At 39.1% G+C, this 24,995-nt stretch overlaps 1 protein-coding gene across 5 annotated transcripts in view; it reads right to left on the bottom strand.

Annotated features, from left to right (window-relative positions):
• The window catches only part of SLC10A7 (solute carrier family 10 member 7), a 250,490-nt gene that overhangs the window by 63,464 nt on the left and 162,031 nt on the right, over positions 1-24,995 (bottom strand). For all 5 annotated transcript variants that reach the window (XM_019420816.2, XM_019420803.2, XM_053901214.1 and 2 more), the window contains one exon: positions 6,798-6,833. In XM_019420816.2, coding sequence (XP_019276361.1) covers positions 6,798-6,833 — 36 coding nt within the window. The remainder of the gene's footprint in view (positions 1-6,797; positions 6,834-24,995) is intronic.

Genomic DNA, 24,995 nt, shown 5'->3' with positions numbered 1-24,995 from the left:
GGACCCTTCTAGACCTTGCTCTATGTACCTCTGCATCTGACTTTTCATTTGTATTCTTTATAATATCATTTATGATAAACTGGTAATGTGTTGTGAGTACAGAAACAGCCTTCCTTTACCAACCATCCATTCAAAAATATTTTTAAAAATTTTTTAAAAATTCATTTTTATTTTTTGAGAGAGATAGAAAGTTAGGGGGAGGGGGAGACAGGCAGAGAGAGAGAGGGAGAGACAGCCTGCCAGGGAGCTTGATTTCTTGACTATGAGATCTTAACCATGAGATCTTGACCTAAGCTGAAATCAAGAGTCGGAGGTTTAACCACTGAACCACCCAGGCACCCATCAAAAAATATTTTTGAGTGGCTTCCATAGACAGGCACTATTTTGGGCATTGGGGTTACAGTAGTGATCAAAACAGATAAAGTCCCTGCTCCTCTGTGATGCTCATGTTCTAGTTGGGGAAAACAGATAATAAACAAACTGACAAATGATTAAAATATCATGTGATCATAAATGCTAAATGGAACAATTAAGTATGGTAGGTGGGGAGGTATTGGCGGAGAGAGGGTATATTGTTCCATATGAAGTAGTTAGGAAAGGGCTGTCTCCTAAAATGACATTTTATTAGAGACCAGAGATGAAAGTGAAGGAGAGAGCCATGTGGAGATCTGAGGGGAAAATCCAGGCTGAGTTAAAGCCAAGTGTAAAGACTCAGGATGGTTCTTGGTGCAGCTAGAGCATCCCATTATGTGTGCCCATTCCATTCAATCTCCCACATAACTATTTCAAATCTTGGCCTCTTTCACCAAATCTCCAATACTTGTTTGCTTTTTTTTGGTCCTCTACCCCTAGCTTCACTTGCCATTTCACTGGGAAAATATAAACAATAATAAGAAAATGTATACAAGCTCCTATAGTTACAGGAACCAATTTACTTGCGTATTTGCCCTTATACCATGGCTTCCCTCCTACTACTATGGATAAACTATCTGTGCTTAGGGGGCCACACTCTCCCTTTGTGCACTAGAGTTCACCCTCTTTCTCCTATTCAAGGACATGTGTCCACAAATTCACCCTTCTTTTTTCTGTCTGAATTGTTTCTTCTCTAGCTGAATTAATATCAATGCAAATATCCTAATAATTTTGCCAACTTAGAAACAGATCCTACATTAACTTTGTTGCTGCCCCATTTTCTGCATCCTTTATAGCAGAATTCCTCAAAAGAGTTGGTGATTATCACTGCCTTTAACTCTTTTTCATTCATTCTTGAACTGACTTTAATTAGGCATTTACCTCCACATTTCTGCTGAAATAGCTCTTGTTAGGGTCCCCAGTGACCTCCATCTTGCTAAAACCAATGGCTGATTCTCAGACTTCATTGTATCTGAACTATTACCACCATTTGAAGTAGTTGACCACTCTCTCCTTTTTTGAAACACATTCTCTAAACTATTACCACCATTTGAAGTAGTTGACCACTCTCTCCCTTTTTGAAACACATTCTCTACTAGCTTCTAGGACACAAAAATCTCTTGGTGTTCTTCCTAAGCAAACTGGATATCCTTGGTGGTCTTTGCTGACTTATTATTAGAATGCCTCAGAACTCAGCCCACTAATACCTTCTCTATCCTCTCTTGGTAATCTCATTCTGTCTAACTTCAAATCCATCTCTATGTTGACTTCTCCCAAAAGTGTATCTCTTATCCAGACTTCTGCCCTGAATCCCAGACCCATATAGTCAACTGCTTACTTGATTTCTCTACTTTGATGTCTCAACGGCATCTTAATCCAAACATGTGCAAGACTGAGCTCTTTATGAGTTCCTTCAACTTGCCCAGCCCTACAGCCTTCTCTTTCTTCTCTACAGTAACTCCACCCCTCCAATTGCATGGACTTAGTTATCCTTGACTCTTCTGTGTCCTCATAACCTTCATTCAATCTTTCAGGTCTTTCAAGATCTACTTCCAACTACTTTCCACCATTTACTCAACCACCTTGGTCCAAGCTAAACTGTCTCTTGCCATGATATTGTACTAGCTTTCTAATTGGTCTTCCTGTCTCCACCTTTATCTCCTGACGATCTATTCTCAATCCAGCATCCAGAATCATCCTTTGAAAAGGTATGTCAGAACATGCTACTCTTGTGATCAGAACGTTTTCAATGGTTTTGTATCTCTCTCAAATTAAAATTAAAACTCCTTAACAAAGGACTTCAAGGACCTACATCATTTGGCCCCTGTCATGGCTCTGACTTCATCTCTATCTATTCTCCTCCTTGCTCACTGCATTCCAGCCACACTGGCCCACTTGCTGTTCCTTAGGACACCATATATGCTCTCAGGACTTTTCCACTTGTTGTTCCCTCCACCTGGAACACTCTAGGCCTTTCCTCAAATATCATTTTCTTAGTAAGTCCCACCGTGACCTCCCTATTGAAAACAGCAATTCCCCCAACCCATTCTGGCACTTCCTCCTTCTCTCTTCCTCTCCTTCCTTTTATTTTTCTCTTTAGTATGTATCACTCATATATTGTATTTTCACTTATTTGTTGGTAGTTTCTTTCCACTAGTATATAACCTCCACAACAGCAAAGATGTATCTTTTTGCTCATTGCTATATCTTTGGTACCCAGGAAAGCACCTTGCATATAGGAAGAATTCAATACTTATTACTGAATCAGTGATGAATAAGTTTAAATAACTTTGAGTAATTTTTCTATAAAACAAAGGACAGAAATGGAATGTAGGCATGATAAGATGAGATTTAATTTTTAAGATATGTAATATTACAGAATACTTATATGTTAACAGAAACGATCCAGTGATAGAAAATTTGGTAATAAAGGACAAAGAAGGAAATTGTTTTGAGTTGTATTGTTAAGTAGCCAATAAGAGATAACACAACAGGAGCGACTGGCCTTAGATGAGGGCAAAGACAGTTTATCTGCAGAAATAGGAGAAAAGACAAAGAATGTAGATGCAGGTTGGTGGGATCTTGTAAAATTTCTGATTGCTTCTAATTTCCTCATCAGCTAGTTTCTTTTCTGCATCAGTTGAGATGAAAAAGGAGAAGAGGCACTGGAGATTTGAGAAGCAAGGAGAAGGTATGAAATGACTCTCTAGAGAGTGGGAATGAGGATTAATTAGGGGAAGGTAAGTATGATCACCAGGCTCACAGTTAGTGGTCATGAATTTCAAATGAGACCAGTCAGCATGGTAGCGTGTGTTCCAGGCATGTTCAGGTACATATGCAGAAAAGGTATAGGGTTGGGTATTAGCAGGCCTGGCACTTTGCCATGCAAATATAAAGCAGTAAAAGATGAGCAAGGTTGTCGATGGTATACACAAAAAAGTAATCATAATGACAGACCAGGAGATCTAGGCTAGGTAAGATGGGGTGTGAGGGGATGGGAGTGAGGGGAGAGTATGTTAGAGGCTTTGCTAAGGCGATAAGGTAAATAAACTGGCCATTCTAGCAGGTCTGAAAAGATTTTAATTTGGGGAGTAGGTCACAAAGACAGGAGCTATTGGTAAGAGAAAACATTTGAAAATAGGAGTATGGAAGGATGCCATTACTGGCAGTAACAAAGTCAAGGGTGTGACTATAGGGGTGATTGGCTGAGATGAAGTGGAAGGCAATCTTACTGGAGAAGAGGTCAAGAATTTAGAGGCCAGAGTATTAGGAGGGATCAATTATGTGAATATTGAAAAGCACCAGGAGGGGCGCCTGGGTGGTTCAGTTGGTTGAGCGGCCGACTTCAGCTCAGGTCATGATCTTGCGATCCGTGAGTTCGAGCCCCACGTCGGGCTCTGTGCTGACAGCTCAGAGCCTGGAGCCTGTTTCAGATTCTGTGTCTCCCTCTCTCTGACCCTCCCCTGTTCATGCTCTGTCTCTCCCTGTCTCAAAAATAAATAAAAACGTTAAAAAAAAAAAATTAAAAAAAAAAAAAAGAAAAGAAAAGCACCAGGAATTAATCCAAGTGTACTATTAAAAAGAAGACAAGGGAAGGTACTAATATTTTTTTGGACTCCTAGAGAGTGACCTGGGGTTCTACTGATAATTATAGCAAGGAGTGGTAGCAGGCAGTATAGGCATATTGGCCTAACCTTCAAAGGAATGAGAATATTTTGTGGAGAAGGCATGGGAAATGATCTGGAATTGGTAATGAGGTGCAAGAAAGACACCTTACCCCATTTCAAGGCTCAGTGATATGAAAGGCACCTGCAGCAGAAACATGAGTCAGAGGACAGGTTTCAGTTGGAGCAAGATGGTGAGGTGGAACATTCTAAGAGCTCAAGAATACAGAGAACTGAGATTTCATCAGTAAAAAGGTGACACAATTCACTTTGCAAGGGCTGTATTTGTTTCCTCAGCTTCTCTAACAAAATATCACAAACTGGATGGCTTAAAACAACGGAGATTTATTGTTTCACAGTTCTGGAAGCAAGAGCATGCTCCCTCTGAAATCTACAGGGGAGAATCCCTCTTGTCTCTTCCAGCTGTGACATCTGCCAGCAGTCCTTGCTGTTCGTTGGCTTGTATGTGCATCACTCTAACCTCTGTCTCATCATGACGTGGTGTTCTCCCTCTGTTGGACTCTGCTTCTTGTAAAGACACCAATATTGGATTAAGGGTCCACCCTGTGCCAGTGTGACCTCATCTCAAATAATTATATCTGCAATGACCCTATTTTCAAATAAAGTCACGTTCTGAGGTCCTAGGGGTTAGAACTTCAACCTCCCATCATGGGAGGACATGATTCAGCCCATACCAGGGGTGCTAATAAAAAACACTACATCTTTTATGGAATGTGTTCCAATTTAAGTTGCTCAGGTTTTTGTCCTACTTGGTAAATGAAGCCTGGCAATTCAAGTGTTTAAGCAATGACCTTGGTTTGTAAAATGCATGACCACCTACACAGACAAAAAATGTTATATACTGTTCATGTGATTTAAGGTCATATAACATAGACGTGTCTATTGATGTTGTATGATGATGTCACAGAACCTGTTGGGACAGCTTAGTTAGCTAGCTCAGAAGGGAAGAATTAAACTTTGAAGTTGAGGGTCTTGGAGTCTCTTTAACTATTCTTGTAGCTCTATCATTTTAAAATGTTGAACTAACCAAAGCTCACAAGCCTGTGGGTCTAAGAGTAGGGGAAAGCTTGCAACAGTGTGATGTCATAATGTTAACGAGCTGAGAACATTTCTCATTATGGCTGGAAATGGGCAGAAGAAGGAGAAAAACACTCATCTGGTTCTGTAGTCATGAGCCGAAACAAGGTCCCAGAGATTCCAGACCCCGAGATACCCAAAAGTGCTATCCTCGGTCTCGGCCCCACAGTTGTGGCTGTGACTTCTTCCCAGCTCGTCTTACAAGCATCACATGAGTACGGGATGCTACTCTTCTGCAATGGAGAAAACCTAGACTACAAAGCCATTTACTGTGCATTGGATTAGATGCTCAGCTTTCTACTTGTCCTCCGACCTCACTGCAGGTGGTGGTCTCAGGCTGGCCTGCATCCTGTGCCTGTTGACGGCTGCTCCTCCCAAATCGTGATCCAAGGTCTTAGAAGAACACTGAGGGGTGATCCTAATTCCTCACATCTAGTGAGCAGGTAGGCACACGCCCAGTTTTCTCTTCCGAATGAATGCAAAGCAATATTCATTTCGATATTAATGTGACTCACTGCAAATTCTGAACTGATGAAATCCAAATTAATGAGGTTTGTTATGCTGAGGGAAGTGATCTGATGATTTGACTCTTTTTAACCTTGTCAGCATGGAGCTAGCATTTCAGAAGGGATGGGGGAAGCGAGGTTTATTACTTGAAGGTAATGTCTTTCATGAAAGATGCAGTATCCAACTGTTTAGTAGGGCATCTCTTCCTCTCCACTTCCTGCACAGCTTGTAAGAAATGAAGTCCCTCACACTATTACTCTAATTGAATTCCAACTTGGGTAATTACACTATAATTAAATAAATTTTCCCCATAGTTTTAATTCACTGACAAATAGTGCTAGTCAAACAGCTACATTTCACTCCCAGAAATGATCCCCAACTCCATTTCAGTGATGAGTGGAGTGATTTATATTTGGGAAATGTGTGTATGAAAAATGCACAGTTCATAAAATATTGTAGGTATCATTCATGATTACATATGCTTTTCTCAGCATGAGATAACATTAATTTCTATTATAATCTTTCATCTAATTTCTCATATGCATAGTGCCAAAAGAAATGACAGTTAATTAGCATTTCTTATTTTCAGAGCAATTTTTGTTTAGTTAATCAGTAGCTTTTTTTATTTCTGGAGCACATTTCATTATCCCTGGCAGACAGACGAGGTAGGTGTCACTGTTTCCCATTCTACAGATGAAACAACTGAGGCAGTATTCCCCAAAGTAAGGAAGTCGGTTGCTACAAGCCATGGAACCTAAGCTTCCTCTGGTCCCCTGGTTCTATCAAACATTGGGTCACCAGCAATCACTTTAGTTTTAGCAGCAAAAAAATAAAGAGCACATATATATTTGTGCCCTGCATCACAGGTCATTAATTTGTAATAATTAATGATTCAGCCAGGAGTCAGAGGCCTAATCAGTGGATCATGAGAATACAGAGATTCTTTGTGTCTACATGTTATTATTTGGTACAGTTCAACTGGAGGAACAGTTCAAAACGTGAGGCAAAGTGGTGCAAAAGGGTTCAAATTTCAATTTTTTTTTCCTAATGATCTCTCTTAATGGGTTGTAGGTGGCTTTTAATAAAAGATATTAAAGACAACATCAAAATACTCACAAAAAGCAGCAGAAGCAGGGGTGTTACAACGATGCCCTGAAAGAAATGAAAGAGATGATGATCATTTATCAGCCTGGAAAGCAGGACACTTTCTTTGCCATTTTAAACTCTGATGCATGGAAATGTTGATCCTTCTCACTTCCGTTTAATAAAATTGAGGTGATGAAGATGAGGGAGCCCCAGTCTTGGCTCTCCCTACCACAATGCCTTAGCATCTCTATTATAATTACTCATATTTGGCATCACTAAAAGTACCAGCGCCAATCTTCCTTAAACTCGTCTGCCCCTTTTAAGACTGAAGTTGCCTTCCATGTTATATATGGATCACTCGGGTGAAGCTGGCAAGCCTTCTCACTCCAAGGCTTTCAACTCTAACTTGGATAAAGTGCCCCCTTTCAAGAGAAGACAGGTGGTTCAGTCCCAGTTGGGGTCCTCTCCTGAGCAAAGACCACGTCAGTTGTGATGAATGAGATGTCGTGATTTTGTAATGTGAACCAATCTCCCCTAGGAAATGAGCTGGGATCTCAAAACTCATTTCACTTGATTAGACTCCATGTCTCCATGGTGGAAGGCAAGTCTTTCATCTAATTCAGCCACACAGGACCACCTCAGTCCCTCTGCCTCCCCTAGGCAGAAAGGAGCAAAAGATTTGTTTTCTGCAGTGACAGGAAACAGTTTGAGGCTGTTGTCAATGAGGCAGGATACAAGCTTTTAGGTTTCTTGAAGGTAAATCTTTAAAACTAGGTGTTTGAGTTGGGAGTTAACATGACAGGTTTCAGTTTTAGAGCAGCAGATGATTATTCGCACCTCTTAGTTCTTCCTTTATCTCTCAGCACTTCATTATGATTTATACAAGAAAAAGCATTTCATATTTTTATTAATGAATTCTACTTGGAACTTTAGTATTCCAAAGAGCCTGTTTGTGTGTGTGTGTGTGTGTGTGTGTGTGTGTGTGTGTGTGTGTATTGTGTGTATTGTGTGTGTGTGAGAAAGAGACAGACAGAGACTATACTGTGGCCAGGATCTAGGTCTGGGACCATTTCATTACGTCTGGAAAAAAAGTCCTTTTGGTATTTATATGAAATCCTTTCATCATTATAGTAACTAAATTCTTTTGGATGTGGCCCAGGAGAGACTGGCTTACCTTATATGAATATTGCTACTATGACTTTCTTAGTCATATACCACATGTGAAGATTCACCCATGAGCTTGTTTTATTGTTAAATAATAGAATAAATGCCTCTTTATTGAGCAAACGTTTGCAGTTGGCAATAAGGAATACATTTTAAGTATCATATTTTTAATCTGTTTGCTAAAATATGTGTTGGGGCTTATCAACTCCATTGGTGTCTATGAAACAGGCTCTCATCAGCACGTTTAGGAGAGCTAAGTGTGGAAAATAGCAAAGGAATTTTGAAGAGCTACTGTCCTTCAATGATATGGAATGTACTCAGACTTTAGGAGGAACTACAGACTTTACTAGGCCACGTGGAAATGAAAGTATCTGGCTGTTTCCATCTACGGGGGAGCCATTTGATTTTAAGTCAATTCGTTTAAACATTTATTGAATGTCCACTTACATGCAGCACTGTTCCATTAATTAGAAGAATTAGAGGGGACTGATCTCGCAGAAAGGAAAATAAGGATATTCCAGAAAGAAGGAAGGGAACTCGCAAAGCTGTAAAAAGTTGAGCAGGTTGGTAAGAAAAGTATGAAGTGGGCGTTTCAGAGACCAGGTCACCAAAGACTTTGTGGCCAGAAGAGGGAGTTCAGAGTTGATCCCATCAACAATGGCAAACTACTGAAGAATGTCAAGCAAAGGTACAATGAGGTGGTAAATAATTTAGCATATGGAGAATAAATTGGACTTAGCTTATAAGCTAACCAGTTTTACCTTTGTTATGTATCAATTCATTCACATCCAGATAAAAGAAAATAAAAATATTAATTATGAAACACCAATAACAGTAATAACACTTCTAGGAAACAAGGTATGGTATCTGTGACAGGATAAGAATTTTCAACTAGGAGGAAGGCTGAGCACTGTCACCTCTCTGAGGACAACTGTCTCATATGGAGGAGGTGGAGCCACAAGGGTGTCGTATAGTACTTGGGGACCCACGTTCTTCCTGGTGACCGCTTAATTTCCCACAGAATAGTAACAGTAGGAGTAACAATACAGGACTATCAATAGTATTTTGCTTTCAGCACTTTCACGCAACACATTTTTTTTATTTTTTATTAAAAAAATGTTTTTAGTGTTTATTTTATTTTTGATAGTGAGAGAGACAGAGCGTGAGCAGGGGAGGGGCAGAGAGAGAGGGAGACGCAGAATCCAAACCAGGCTCCAGGCTGCGAACTCCGAGCTGTCAGCGCAGAGCCCTACGCGGGCACGAACCCACAGGCCATGAGATCATGACTTGAGCCGAAGTCGGACGCTTAACTGACTGGGCCACCCAGGCGCCCCTTATCAAGCACATTTTAAAATCTGACCTTCCCCGGTGCACCTGGGTGGCTCAGTCGGTTAAGCGTCTGACTTCAGCTCAGGTCATGATCTGGCGGTCTGTGGGTTAGAGCCCCGCATTGTGCTCTGTGCTGAAAGCTCAGAGTCTGGAGCCTGCTTCAGATTCTGCATCTCCCTCTCTCTCTCTGCCCCTCCCCTGCTCACGTTCTGTCTCTCTGTCTCACAAAAATAAATAAGAAATGTTAATAAAAAAAAAAAAAAATTAAAACCTGACCCTTCCCTATTGAAGGAGGTAGGGTACATAATAGTCCCGTTTCATAGATGAGGAGACTGGGGTTCAGAAAAGTCAAGCAAATGGCCCGAAATCACACTGCAAATAAATAGCCAAAGGCAAAGCCTGGATTTGAGCCTGCTTTGCCCAATTCCAAATCCAGAACTGATTCCACTACACCACTGGTCCTCAGTGATAGGTTTCAGCAGCCAGTACGTTTTTCCACAGAGTTCTGTTTAGGACATATATGGAGTGATTAGTTGCAGTATGATCTTGGTCTCAAGGTGATAAGCAATTCTTAAAGATGACTTTATTGTGGAAGGCAGTGCACTATTATCTGCAGATTTTCCTGCCTTAATATGTCAGCTGTATAGTTACCAACACACAAAAGTTTCTTTGCAGTTCTTCCAAAGACTTAAGATGTTTGTTCCTAAAATATTAAAAATTTCCTAGCAAACAGGATGTATTTTCTAATTCTGGATTCAAGATTCCTTGTTACTTTCTCAAAAATGTTGTTCAATTTCATTAACTAAGACTGAATCGTTAGTGCTGAAATCTGTTTTTCAACTGTATTAGGAAATGAATCAGTCACAATGCCGCTAATCCCAGTAAGCGCACCGTAAGTTTTAGTGAAGTCACTATAATAATTATCAAACTACTAATAGCCACCATTTACAGAGCACTGATCTACATCAATGAGGACTTCATGAATGTTATCTTCTGGAACCGTCACAACAAGCCTGGGAGGTAAGCACCATTATTATCCCCCTCTACTATGGAAGGAAACTAAGTCCCAGAGATACTGAGTGAAGTATGAAGAGGCAGTGCCAGGAATTCAATCTCCATCTCCCTGGCTCCACAGCCTGTGAGCCTGACTGGTGTAAATAAAACCTTTGCAGTTTTACCCTATTTCCTCAGGGTTATACTTTAAGAGTAAACCGGAGAGGAGCTTCAAACTCAGTATGTCTTTTTGATGACATGAAACAAATTGAGAAAGAAGCCTTTGTGTGACACGGTTGATACATTTTTTCAAAGTCAGGTTTTTTACAAATATCAATGGTAAAAAGGGTGAACTGAAAATGTAAACCGTAACAGCAACAATCATTGGAAGATGGAAAGTCAAATAAACACGTTATTTTCTCTTGGGTATGCAGAAGTCTCAATTTGATGGTCTCTTTTCTCTTTTCCAAGTAAATCCTATGCAAATGGATAAAACCAAAGAGGTGGTGGAGGAGCACTTCTAGCAAAAGATGTTACTCCCTCTGCTTGCAGATTCAAGGTCAAGACATAGTTTTAGCATCCTTGCAATTGGGAGGGAGTGTTAAGCTTTCTGATTGCAACACCTGAAGAAGTCAAGTCACAAAGTGACTGGCTTTGATTGTCTCTTTAAAAAAAACCTTCAGAAAATCCATTTACACCTCTGATGTGACTCACTGGGTGAATATATTTCAATGGCTTTAGTGGAAAAGAAAAAAAAAAGTGTCAAATCTCAGACACTAAGATTTAGTCACATTAAATTACAAACCAAAACAAAACCCAAATAACAACAAAAACAACAACTGTAAATGCACCTTGCTCTCAGTTGTAGTACTAGCTAAAAAGGCAAAACTTAAGTGAATTATCATTTTTTAAACATAGAAAACGTTATCAAAAGGTTTTACTGCAACAACTATTGTGATTGCACAGAAACAAAAACTGACATGGTAGGTTTCTGTCTCCAGGATATTGAACGTTAAGTCTTGGAAAAGGTGCTTTTTATTTTTTAATTAAAGGGCAATAAATAACTCAATGTTTACAGAATGACAGAAACTCAGTTTTGCAAGGGATCTTAGACCTACCCTGGTCCAGTCCTCATCTGAAGTGTGACCCCCTCGGTCTCCCTCACTGGCTCACCAGTGAGGTGAGGTCATGATGGCTGTGCTTTTGCCAGAGAACCCACAGAGAGGCAATGTTCTTGTTCTGAAGACACACATTGACCTGGATGAAGCTTTTTCATAGCAGGGAAGCTCTTTCTTATAATTGATCCCACACCACCTCCCGATCCCACACCACCTCCCCTGTCTCCCTGTCTTCCTCTTGGAGCAACTTAAGGCACATCTCACCCCTCCTGCCTTGTGATGAACTTTGAACTGCTGCTTTGGAGTGATATAAATAAAATCTCTGCACTCTTCAACTACTTCCTCAAACTTGTATTTTAAGAATAATACTGAAGGGAGCATTGGGGTCCCCACACTAAGTTTCTTCAGGCTAAAAGTCCTTAGCCACACCTCCACCACAACAGTGTTCCCCAGAGGGTAGGGTTTTGAGGCTTCTTAGACATAATCTCATTCAGGTAAATATAAGAGTCCACAGCATTCGCTTAATGAAAATTGACCAAAACTTGGAAATGTCATCCTGGTGCATTGTCTCACAGGCCAATCCAAGGATTATTCAATTACCTAGAGAGACATACCTTTGTTTGGTTTTTGTTTACTACTGATTAGGGCTCAGAAATTACATGCTAACTTATAAAGTGTTGTCCAGTAGATTTAGAAATAATTTCCGTCTAGTAGAAAAAACAACCACCACAAAGGTTATGGTCTTATTACCCTATAGGTACTAGCCAGTTTTGTACTTAACATACCAAACTTATTTCGGTATTCTTTTCTGATGGATTATATCATCCCCACTTCTATAATCTTTTAGAAATCAACTTTATTATCCTGCTGGCTCCCTTATTACTCAGTTAAGTAAATGTTTGACATGTGCTCATTCTATATGTTTTCAATTTTTGAAAATTCTACTTTGACAGCTCCTGTACTCTAAACCTTGAATTTAGGTTAATGCAAAGATCACCTTTTATTTTTTAAAGGATTAATGCCAACTAAAACTCCCAGGTTGTCTTCACATTTTGTCTATGGTCAGTACACAGTGATATCTTGAAAAGTTACGGAGAAACTTATCCTTTAAGAATGAAATTATATTGGTGGCTAAGTTAGTTAAACGTCTAACTTCAGCTCAGGTCATGATCTCACAGTTCGTGGGTTCAAGCCCCGCATCAAGCTCCACGCTGGTGGTGCAGAGCCTGCTTGGGATTCTTGCTCTGTGGTCTCTCTCTGCCCTTCCCCTGCTCATGCTTTCTCTCTCTCTCTCTCTCTCTCTCTCTCTCTCTCAAAATAAATAAATAAACTTTTTTAAAGAGAATGAAATTATGTTGAGCCAATATGGAATGAGTTAGACTGGCCAATACATCCTAAGCAATACAGTATAAAGTAGCAGTGGGAATTTTAGAGACATCCAAATTTAAACAAAATGGTCAAGATACATGGTCTCTAGAGAATATGACCTGATAAACATGAATGTCAGAGTAGATAACTGTATAAACTTCATAAACTAAAGAAAAAGGCATTAGAAGCCTAGCTGGAAAGAAAGTTGTGGTTGATTGGTGGGTAAGGGCCTCTTTCCTCTCCTCTGCCTGTATGTTCCTCTTTAAAATTGGACCTTTATAGAATAAATGCCTCAACATCCCTCAATTAAGCATTTCTCGGTATGTTCATCGCTCGGCCAGGGAAAGAAGGTATCCTAGCAGCTGACATGAGCATTCTGGTCTGTTCACTAGGCACAGAACACTATAGTAAAGGCACCTGAATCAGACTATTTGAGCTGGAAAACACCAGTCACTAAAAACATTCAGTTAATTCTCTCTAATCTGAGTCCATGTTTGCCAAGAAAATGTTGAATCATAATTTTGTTTTTCAAGTAGCATTTTTTGATAGGAACAGAACACAGTGGCTAGTTGACCCTAGGCTCCTAAAATACACCCATATTGAGGTGCGCTAAACACAGTGAGTTTCTGGACCTGAAAAGCTGTGGATCTATTTCTGGATTGTGGTGACTCCATTTGAGCATGTTACCCTATGAGGCCTTGCAGAAATGACAGCTGGCTCTTCTCAATGATGTACATTTAATTAAACAAACATTTACTGAGTGCTAACCATGTATCAAACATCATGGGAGCTGAGGAGAAAAGGAGTCCAAAGTCTCCTAAACACTTACAAAAAAACTTCAGTCATTTTGAAGTGGACTTTTACATGAAGCTCTAGAAAATAGTTTCTGTAAACTCCTTGGCTTGTCTTTGAAGGCTATCTTGGAAGACCTTTGTTTTTTCTATCCTATTTTCTCCTCCTACAACCACTGGTGAGCATTGTTTATGTTACTAATGCACTTAGAATAACTTTTGGTTTTTCAAGCTATGTCTCTGATATGATATGTCCATATTTGATCTTTAATTTCCGCCATGGTCCTTGCCCATACAGAGTTCCCATTATAGAAAGCGGCTCTATCCATCCTTCTGGAACTTCAACACCTCTGTTGAGAGATACCTCTACCATCTTATTCCCAAGAGACTGAGGTTTCTTCAAACCAAAATTAAGGGTCTTATATATATTAAGTGTGGTTAGATTTGGCCTATTATCTTTTGAAATTTTTGATCTGTCACTGATAAATTCAGCAAATACCTACTTAGTGACTATGGTGTCAGGCTCCATTAGATGAGGAATAGTGGTGAATGAGACATGCACAACTGATACCCTTGGCGCTTTACAGAAGACAAAAAAGTGATAATGATAAAATGGTGAGTGTTTACAATCACAATCTCAGCATGCAATGAGAATGCTTAGCAGGTAGATGAGAGCAGTTCAGATGAGAACTGAAAGCAGAATAGGAGGGAGTCATGTCAAGAAGGCACAGCCCAGGAGAAGGGGAAACATAGGGAGGGAGAGAGAGAAAACAGAGAGAGAGAAAACATAGGGGGGGAGAAGGGGCTGTACAAAGGCTTTGGAGGCAAGAAGAACATCAAGAAACTGGAAGTAAAGGGCAGAGTGTGAGGAATGCCATGTGAGACATAAAGCTACAGATGGAGAAGGAGGGCCTAATAATCCATGGTAAGGAGTCTGGCTTCATTTCCAAGCAAGGGGAAGCCACTGAAAGAATTATGGAGGCATGGTTACAGGGGAAGGGCCTGGGACCAAGGGCTTGATGATATATATCTGTGTTTAGGTAGAAATCACTCTGGGTGTACTTTAGAGAAGAGTTTAAAAGGCTGAAAAATTAAAAGAAGGGAGACTAATGAGGAGGCTCTTCAGTAACCCAGGCAGGAGTGGATTTAGGCTAAGGTGATGGAAGTTTAGTGATCACGACAGAGATATACTCAAGAAGCAGTTGAAATGTAGATGGTAGATTAACTAAATATTGAGGGAGAGGTGATGATAAAAAACAAGGAGGGAGGACCTCTCAGTCTTCTAAATGAAGTGATTTTTTGGCCCAAAGAGTGGACACTTACTGTTCCACTCAGTAAAAATGGAACAATTACTGAGCCACAGTAGAATTGGGATATATAGATTAATTTTTCTTGGGGAACATGATGAATCTGAGGTGTCTACAAGGCCTTCAATTAGAGACACTTTAAGTAGTTGGATATATGGGACAGAAGCTCAGACTGGTGTGGACAGTGGCTACAGATGAGTGATCCCTCACTATATAGTTGGTGGCTTACTATTACAGAGAAGATAAGAAGTTAAGGAATAGAGAATACATATTGAAGCTCGGAGGAGGCCTAGCAGAAAACAGCTGGAATGACTAGTGTGGAAGTTAAGCTGGAGTAGATTAAGCACTAAGAAGGAAGAAGAGAGAGAGAGAGACAGTTTGGATACTCTTTCAAGAAGTCTGGCTGTAGAGAGGGGGAGAGAGATACAGCTATAACCTGAGGGAATATGAGGGAAAGGAAATTTGTTGGTGTTTGTTCTGTGGTTTGTTTGCTTTATTTTAGAAAGGAGAAGATTGAGGATTTCCAAAATTCATAAAAAAGAACCCAAGCAGGCAGGAGAGTGGAGCTTTAGAGAATAGAAGGGAATGTATGTATTACCTGAAGGAGGAGGGGGCAGGGAAAGAGTCCCAGGGCACAGCTGCAGGGTTTAACTTCAGGAAGGAGGTGGGCTGACACCTCTTCATTGTAAAATGGGAGAGAAGGATACATTAGGTACAGATGAAGACAAACCTGTGTGTCCTTGATATTAGAAAGTTGAAGGAACTTCCATTCAAGGGCTTCTATTTTCTATATTAAGTAGGTGTTTGAAGTGTTTTACCAAGCCAAGGGGGAGACAGGTTCAGGCAGGGGAAGTCAGTGACTGGAAACTGGTGCCATGACTAAAGGGATTGGGTGTCTAAAACAGTGAAGGGGCTGGGATTTCACCATCCCGTGAAGTTAATAAGTTAGCCGGCCATCATTTCGTGGGTGCTGGAAGAAGACACATGACTCCTGGGTCAGAGCCACAGGACTGTATCACTCACAGGATAGCAAGCAGCCTGAGCATCAGTTTCCCTCACCCCCAAGTCAAGTAGGGCAAATGGGCTCAGATGGATGCCTGCCCTACAGTGGGTTGAATTACAGAAAAGGAATACTGAGTTTAGGGAATCCAAAGCTTTTAAAATGGACAGAAAGCATGCCTACCTTTTGTTCTAGAGGGGAATACTATCTTTATCTTTCCGAGGCAGTGAGCAAACCTGCCATTTTCTCCAGAGGGAGATGCTATTTCTATCTTTCAAGGCCATTCACTCTAGAAACATCCCTGAAAAGACAGTTGAGAACAAAGGTCCAGCAGTGCCTCCAATCACAAGATGTACAGAAATGTGAGAGACATGTGGAGGACAGTCTTCCAACAGAGGAAATTTTCAGCAGGCCAACCCAGTTCACACTGGTCATCTCAACAGTTGAGCTATCAAGCTCATTATTGCTCCCTTCAAACATCATCATGTATACAGTAAGATAATTAGATAGTCATTTTTAAGTGACCAGAAAAACTTCTCCAAGATGACACTGATCCTCTAACATTCCTTGGACACTATGATTAAAATAAGTAAGAGTTTAACCAACTGAACTGACTTCCAAGTCATAATTCATTCTCTCTCTCTCTCTCTCTCTCTCTCTCTCTCTCTCTCTCTCTCTCTCTTTTTTTAAACTGGAAACTTTGCTAAGTTTATGTTTGAAATCTAGATCCTCGCTAGACTGTACTGTGGTCTACGGACCAGCAGCACTGGCCTCAAGTGAAAGCTTGTCAGGAATTGCTGAGCGTCAGAGCCCATCCCAGACCTACCATGTCGCCATCTGCATTTTTAACAAAACTTCCAGGATATTTGTTGACACATTAAAATTCAAAAAGAACTGATTTAGGGTCTACAGCAGGGGTAGGCAAACTTTTCTGTACAGGGCCAGATAACAATTATTTCACGTTTTGCTGGCCATACAGACTGTTACAATTAGCCAACTGTGCTACTATGGCTTGAAAGCGACCAAAGTTAACAAGTAAATAAATGGGCATGGTCAAATTTGGCCTACGGGCTGTAGTTGAGACCCCTGCTCTAAACTGTTTTTGGGTTAGCAGTTATATATTTTTTTTAATTTTTTTTAAACGTTTATTTATTTTTGAGACAGAGAGAGACAGAGCATGAACGGGGGAGGGTCAGAGAGAGAGGAGGACACAGAATCTGAAACAGGCTCCAGCCTCTCAGCTGTCAGCACAGAGCCCGACACGGGGCTCGAACTCACAGACTGCGAGATCGTGACCTGAGCCGAAGTCGGACGCTTAACCGAATGAGCCACCCAGGTGCCCCAGCAGTTACATTTTAAAAAGAGGTAAGCAAGTGTAATAAGCATTTACTTTTAATAACTTGGTGTCTGGTGAACCCACGCCACCTTCTAAACATCACAGCATGTTCCTCTGTAACTGCTTATACCACACTACTTAATTGCCCATTCTTTAATTTTTCTCTAGACTGAAAACAAAATTACCAGTTAATAGCGTGTAAAATCTACTTTCTTCTCCTTTTTGATATTTGCAGTGACATTTGCACATGCCCAGCTGCTGATTCTACCCCTTTTCTTTATGATTTCTCAAAGATGGCGATTCAGCAATCTCAAATGTTAGTTTTCTCAGGACCCTGTGAAGTAATTTGTCTGGGTCAGAAGATAGAGTCTGCTTATCTTGGGCCTCCTTTCCTTTTGCCAATATTTACTTTACCATTTCTAATCTGAAGACTCTTCTCTTTGCCAAAGATGATGGAAGCAAAGGGAAGGGCCAGGCAGAAGGGGGACGAATAAATAGCAGGATGCTGAATCGTAGGCAGAATGTGTGGAGGTAAGGGTCCTAATATCCAGAGCCGTATGAGAAAAGAGATCAACACAAGAGCAGAAAAGGGAAATAACACATACATCACTAGTTAGAATAGAGTGATAGATGTTAAAAGTTGAAAAACAGTGTTCAAACTCATGATTTTTCTGTTTACTTTTTAGCTGAAAAAGTAAATCCTCTTTTCAGACTATGTAAACTCATAGACTTGTATTAAAACTATGAACTATTGTTTTTTTCTACCTAAATTAGGAGTAATACAGACAATCTGAAATTCAATTAAAGCCTAAACTGAGATGCACGTGGGAATTTTCTGCATTTTTCAAGAACCTTTCATATAAATGTTTTCTACGCTTATAGATTTAACATGCAATAAATACTTTTCCAAAGAAGCCTCTTAAAAATGCTCATTTGTAGAGTATAGATCGGACCAAAGAGATGGCAAAGGAAAGTAAGTCAAAATTTCTCATTTGATGACACAAGCTTTCATAGCTGAGCAGTGATTTGTCAAGGTTCAATCTGGCCTGCAGGGCCCCACCGTGGGCATACAGCTGCCATCTGGTGTATCGTGCTTTTCTTTTCCCTGGGAATACATGCGGCAGTCTATTAAGGATCAGCAGCAGCACAACCAGCATTATATACGAGAAGCCCAGCTCTCTTCAAATGTCAGGAGGATGGTTCCACATTACCCAATGGTCAGCCAAGTTTCCTGAATCTTATACATAGGAGCTAGTAGTGTTTCTTGTTTAAAAAAAATTTTTTTTACATTTATTTATTTTTGAGAGACAGAGCACAAGTGGGGGAGGAACAGAGAAAGAATGAGACACAGGATCCGAAGCAGGCTCCAGGCTCTGAGCTGTCAGCACAGAGCCCGATGTGGGGCTCAGACCCACAAACCGTGAGATTGTGACCTGAGCGAAGTCAGATGCTTAACTGACTGAGCCACCCAGGCACCCTGTATTTCTTGCTTTAAATCACTGCTTTGGTGACACCAAATATTACCATCATGACAACAGCCAACATTTATTAATGTAAATTATGCACTAGAAGCTGTGCTATGTGCTTCACAAACAACACCTAATTTTAAATTCCAATAAGTAAACTGATTGTCCCAATTTTATAGATGAGAAATGAGAAACTTATAGATAAGACTATGGCTAAGCTGTAGGAAGTACAAGCAGGCAGAACCCCAGCCAAAGAAATAAGAATAACAGTTGAGAGGTCAAGAGATGGTTCAAGGGGAGGAAAAATTGTTAGAAAGGAAAAAATAGAGCAAAGGAGGAAGTAGGAAACTTAAAAAGATATTCAGGAAATGGATGGTAGGAAACCAATGTAAAATATGTAATATAGGGGCACCTGGGTGACTCAGTCTGTTAAGTGTCCGACTTTGACTCAGGTCATGATCTCATGGTTCATGAGTTTGAGCCCGGAGCCTGGTTCTGCACTGACAACGCGGAGCCTGCTTCGGATTCTCTGTCTCATTCTCTCTCTCTCTCTCTCTCTCTCTCTCTGCCCTCCCCTGCTCATGTTCTTTCTCTCTCAAAAATAAACATTACAAAAGAAAAAAATCTATAATATAAATTAAAAATGGGTTCAAAGATTCCAAATACAATCTGCCAGTGGTGTAGGAATATATGAAAAGAATGCTTCAAGGAACTCTCTCAGGCCATGAGAATAGCACTGAATATTTATTACCCATCGACTTAAAAGATTTAATGTGTATCCACCATTTGGCTCATTGATGCCTTTAATAGAACAGTACACTTGGCATGTATGAGGTATTCAATATATTTTTTGCTGAACAAGTGAATGAATGTGTATCCACAAATGCTTCTTTCAGGGAATAGCATATCCATTTGATAAGAAACACACACTTTCTGAAATGCTTTAGAACTCTTATGTCTGTAATAATAAGAAGACTAGCTGACATTTACTGAATGCCTACTCTGTAGGATTCCAGAACTGTTCTGTGCTCTTCATATGTACTAACTCATTCAATTCTCACCACAAGCCTATGAGAAAGGCACCATTATGATTCCCACTGTACAGAGGAGAAAAGGGAGATATATGGACAGAAGAACTATACAGAATTCCCAAGCAGGAAGTGACAGAATGGGAAGCATTCTGGGAAGCTCCAGAATCCACGGTCCCTCCCAATCATGTGTTTACATAGTGATTAGGAGTTCTTTGAGAAGTTAGAAATTGCAGAGAATTCTTTTTTTAAAAAAATATTTATTCATTTTAGAGACAGAGAGAGAGAAACAGAGAGCATGCACAAGCAGGGGGAGGGGCAGAAAGAGGGTGTGGAAGTGGGCTCTGAGCTGACAGCTGCAAGCCCAGTGTGGGGCTCAGACCCACAAACCACAAGATCATTACCTGAGCTGAAGTCAGATGCTCAACCGACTGAGCCACACAGGCACCCCAGAGATATCAGATAATTCTAGCTAAAAGGAATCTCCAGAATAATTTGCTATCTCACTTTACAGATTACAAAAGTTGAGGCCCAAGAAGGCTGGCTGTAACTTTCACCTACAGCCTCAGAGTTAGTTGGAAACATTAGGAAAGAGACAGTAAGTGGCTTGAATTCCCTGCCCACTTCTTCACGCTGCCTCCTATAAGTCAGCTGAATAGAGAAAAACTCACATATAGAAGACCTGAAAACTATCACTCAACACTATATTATTTATCATACGTATCAAGCAAAAAAAGACATAGAAAATAAAATTAGAACAGGTGCTACTTTCCTCCCAAAAAGGCTCATGAATTTTGAGCAAGGCTATGGGAGAACATTTGTGCAAAATTCTGCAAAAGCAGGAAGAGACGTGGGGTTGGAGGAGAGGGAAAGTATGAGGTCAGTGAGGATAGAGAAAGGAGGCAATGAAAAGTGATCTGTGGAGATTTGGGGAAAGGGCTTTTAATGATTGCCTCTGGATGTTAAAGTAAACATATGGAATAATTATACATTGATTTTCTTTTAAATACGGCATTCAAAAGAACAGTGTAATCAAAACTAGGGTTTAGACTTACAGCTTGACCATAAACAAACGACAAACAAAGAAACAAAAAAAACCAGCCTATGTCTACACATGTGAAATGAATGGGTTTGGCACAGGTCATCCATTCCTTTTGGATGCGTCTAAATGACAGCACACACCGCCGTTAGATCTAGCTGCGACGATCAATACCGAGTGTAATGATGGACACAATGAATGGAGACAGCTGCACTCCACTTGCCTTGTCTCATATATCAATGGTCTGCTTTACTCTGGTTTTTATAATATTCCTTAGCTAAAAGCCGTTCCTACAGCTTAGAAAACTGGCCCTGAACTTTGTGATTCAGAGAGGCATGAGGTGGGAGAGGTGGGGGAACTTATCAAGGGTCCTAATGAAGGCCTGCTCTTCACATGAACATCTTTAGTCTGCAAGCCCTCTCAACCCTACCAAGGCAGAGGCAGTAGGATTCTGATATTCAAGCTGACTTTTAGGAGTCATCTTTCCCAACTCACCCCCCACCATCAACATGTACTTTTAACAGGTTTCTCCTAAGTAACATGTTTATTTTTGTATCAGTGGGCAGGAAAGGAAAAACATACAATGTGATACTGGGGTCTGAACAAGATGGATCCTAGATCCTGAAACTCTCTAGGCCAGTGCTACCCAAAGCATGGTAGAATTCCTAGAGGGAGAAGGAAAAAACAATGATGAAGTGAGGAAGAACACTCTCTTATCATTTTATTACAGCTGGTAAACAGACATTGTCATATTATGATCATGTGCTTTTTCTGGTATAAAAAGTTCAGTAATTAATACAAGTAAATCACGTCTACAAAATTGAATTTCATCTCATAACCCAGGAAAATGCAAAGGAGCTAGCTTGAAATTTTTTTAGTGCTTAGACTTTTATACCCCAAATTCCCAGGGTAAATTGCCAAAGAGGGTCCTCATTTTTGGCTACATAATTATGTACAGCTAATTCCTCTTCATGTTTCACCAAAGACTCATTCCTACACAATTACTTCTGGATCAACACTATTGGGTGTTGCCACTAAAGTGTTTTTAAGAAGGAGGGGTGCCCGGCTCAGTCAGTAGAGCATGCAATTCTTGATCTTTGGGGCTGTAAGTTCAAGACCCATGTTGGGTGTAGAGATTGCTTAAAAAAATAAAATCTTAAAAAAAAAGAGTTTTTAAGAAGGAATAGCCAATGTTTCTACTCAGAAACGACTGTAAGTATGTTCATATCAGATATTTATTTTTAAATGTCCTCTGCTAACCACTTCTATATCTTTGGAAGTAAAAAGTACCAGAGAGCAAGAAGTGATTATCTGGTAAATTACACCAATGAATTTAAGAGTCTTTAAGAAAATTGAAAATCTATGTCAATATAATTTTTCTAGTTGCCCAGTAGAGGGCAACTTCTACACACTTTGACAGCTATAAAAAAAAAAAAAAAAAAAAAAATCTATGCACACCACATCAGTAAAACCCACTGTTATGTTTAAAATAAAACAATACAGTTATGTCTGTGAATGGATTTTCACTAACAGGTAGCTATAAAATGTCACGAAATTTTAAATATGTAATTAGGAATTGAGTATAATTAACAATGAGTAATTAGCATTTTATTATTAATACAAGTGTTATTGCAGGAACTTTAAAGTGGCAACCATTTAGGTCACTATGATAGAATTATCAGTAACTGAAATATAAAAGGCAAATGGTGAGAGCAGTGTTCTTTAGTAAACATTTATTTATTTATTTAACATTTATTTATTATTGAGAGACAGAGACTCACAGAGCGTGAGCAGGGGAGGGGTAGAGAGAGGGGGAGACACAGAATCTAAAGTAGGCTCCAGGCTCTGAGCTGTCAGCACAGAGCGAGATGCGGGGCTCAAACTCACAAACTGCGAGATCATGACCTGAGCCGAAGTCGGTTGCTTAACCAACTGAGCCACCCAGGCGCCCCCTTTAGTAAACATTTTGACTGAATTTCATTATGACCGAGTTTCAAATACAGCTAATGTGAATGCATAAAGTCTTATTAAGAACAGACCAAAAAAAGGCCATAACACAAACATCTCAGAGTATAACTGAATGCTTTTGTTATTAAGGATCTTGAAATAATACTTATCAGTTTTCATGTTTTAAATGGCATCAGATAGAAGAATGTAACCATATATATATATATATACATACACACCATATATATGTATATATACACACACCATATATATATATACGTATAGAGAGAGAGAGAGAGAGAGAGAGAGAGAGGGAGGGAGGGAGGGAGAGAGAGAGGGAGAGAGTAAATTTCTACTATAATACATCTCCTTACTATAGATTTGGACACAATATGATTTGTTCTATTCACTCACTCATTCAACACTTATTTACTGAGCATTTATTATGTGCCAGATACTATTCTAGAAGTAAAGTATACAGTGTGACAAATCTGACAAAATTCTCTACCTTATTGGAGTTTATACTTCCAATAATTAAAAATAATGTGTCATAAAGCCTTCTGAAAAGATAGATCTAAAACACAGATGCTTACAATGTCTCATACTGCTAGTTTCTTTTTTTATTATTAAAAAAAGGCTTTGTTTTTATTACAAAGAAATAATACAAGGAAAAATGAAATGGTTCATAATTTAATACTTAAAGAACACTTGCTGATGGTAAATAATGTAATACGTGAATGTAATTGGAAAAATTTTAATTGTATAGAAAAATAAATACTGAAAAGTAAAATTTTCTAGTACCTCACTCACCTCCAGAAATGTTAACAGCTTCCTGTGACTCCCTCCAGAAAAGAAAATAATATATCAGTATTCATCCATCTATCTATCCCTCTACGTACTCATTCATCTGTCTTTCTTAAATTGTTCAAATGTATACAGTTTTCTTAAGAGAATCGTACTCGACACAGTATTCTGCACATAGCTTTATTTTTCTCACTTCACTGCACTTCTTGGAGTGCTTTCCATGAAAGAATATATAAGTGTACCTCATTCTTTTAGTTGACTCATTTTTTTTTTTAATGTGTTAAGTATTTTAGAACATTCCATCTCTAAATACCTCAAATTCTAGTTTGAAAAGAGATTATACAATTTTGTCTGAAATTGATAAGAACTGTGGTATGTGGTATTAATTAGTATAGTTTAATCTATGAAGACTGGGAATTCATGAACTTCAAAAAGAAGCCTGGAAAAATGACCTTTAATATATTATAGAGCAGCAAATTAAAAAAATAAAAGGAATCAGCAGCTGTTTTGGATGAAAAAGCTTACCAATAACTCCATGAGATCACATATGATGTGACAATTTTCTAAGGAGTATCTTTGGTTGTGAACTAGAAATATTAGTAAAAATTTTTAGTAGTACATTTTTATAATACTTCTGTTATAAAATCAACATTTAAAATTTCCACTTAAAGTTTTTAATTGAACATATAAGTATTACTTTCTCTTATTCTATTTTTAATACTGCTTAAACCCCATGTTTACTTCAGTGCCATATTTGATATTAAAATATGATCAGAATTTTTAAATTGACAAAAATATTATGCAAAATAAAATACAGAGCACTAGGTGGTGCTGTGGGACCTTCCAGATAAACCAATGTTGCAAAGTTCACTAGATAAATTAGTTGTGGAGCTGATTCTGTATATTTAAATGTACATTAAATACTGTTTCTAGATAAACCAATGCTATGTAAATAATAAAAATGAACAATGCAAAAAGCAAGTTTTGATAGATGACCTCAGGAAGACATGACCCCTTTTATAATTGCATACCTTAACTCCTATGTTAGGCTGTTTAAACATAATTATATAACAAATGTCACTTTTGAGGCATGCTTCTCAATTAATTGATATTTTTCACCTGTCCTAATATTTTTTCATAAGTCCAAGAGTAAAAAACCTAACAATTATATATTCTTGTCAAATAATTTTATATTAAATATCTATTAAAAATAATGTGTCATAAAGCCTTCTGAAAAGATAGATCTAAAACACAGATGTTACCATGTCTCATACTGCTAGTTTCTTTTTTTATTATTAAAAAGGCCTTTGTTTTTATTACAAAGAAATAATACAAGGAAAAATGAAATGGTTCATAATTTAATACTCAAAGAACTCTTGCTGACATTAAATAATGTAATACGTGAATGTAATTGGAAAAATTTTAATTGTATAGAAAAATAAATACTGAAAAGTAAAATTTCGTATGTCACAGTACAGTCATTTTCTTGGGCTCTATTTTTCTGTTCTCCCTAGATGTGACTACTTGTTGTAGCAATG

This window comes from Panthera pardus, unplaced genomic scaffold (assembly GCF_024362965.1).
Source record: "Panthera pardus isolate Hobbes unplaced genomic scaffold, ASM2436296v1 HiC_scaffold_13, whole genome shotgun sequence".
NCBI lineage: Eukaryota > Metazoa > Chordata > Mammalia > Carnivora > Felidae > Panthera > Panthera pardus.
The sequence above is the reverse complement of the archived record's forward strand: the minus strand, read 5'-3'. Positions and strand labels throughout refer to the sequence as shown.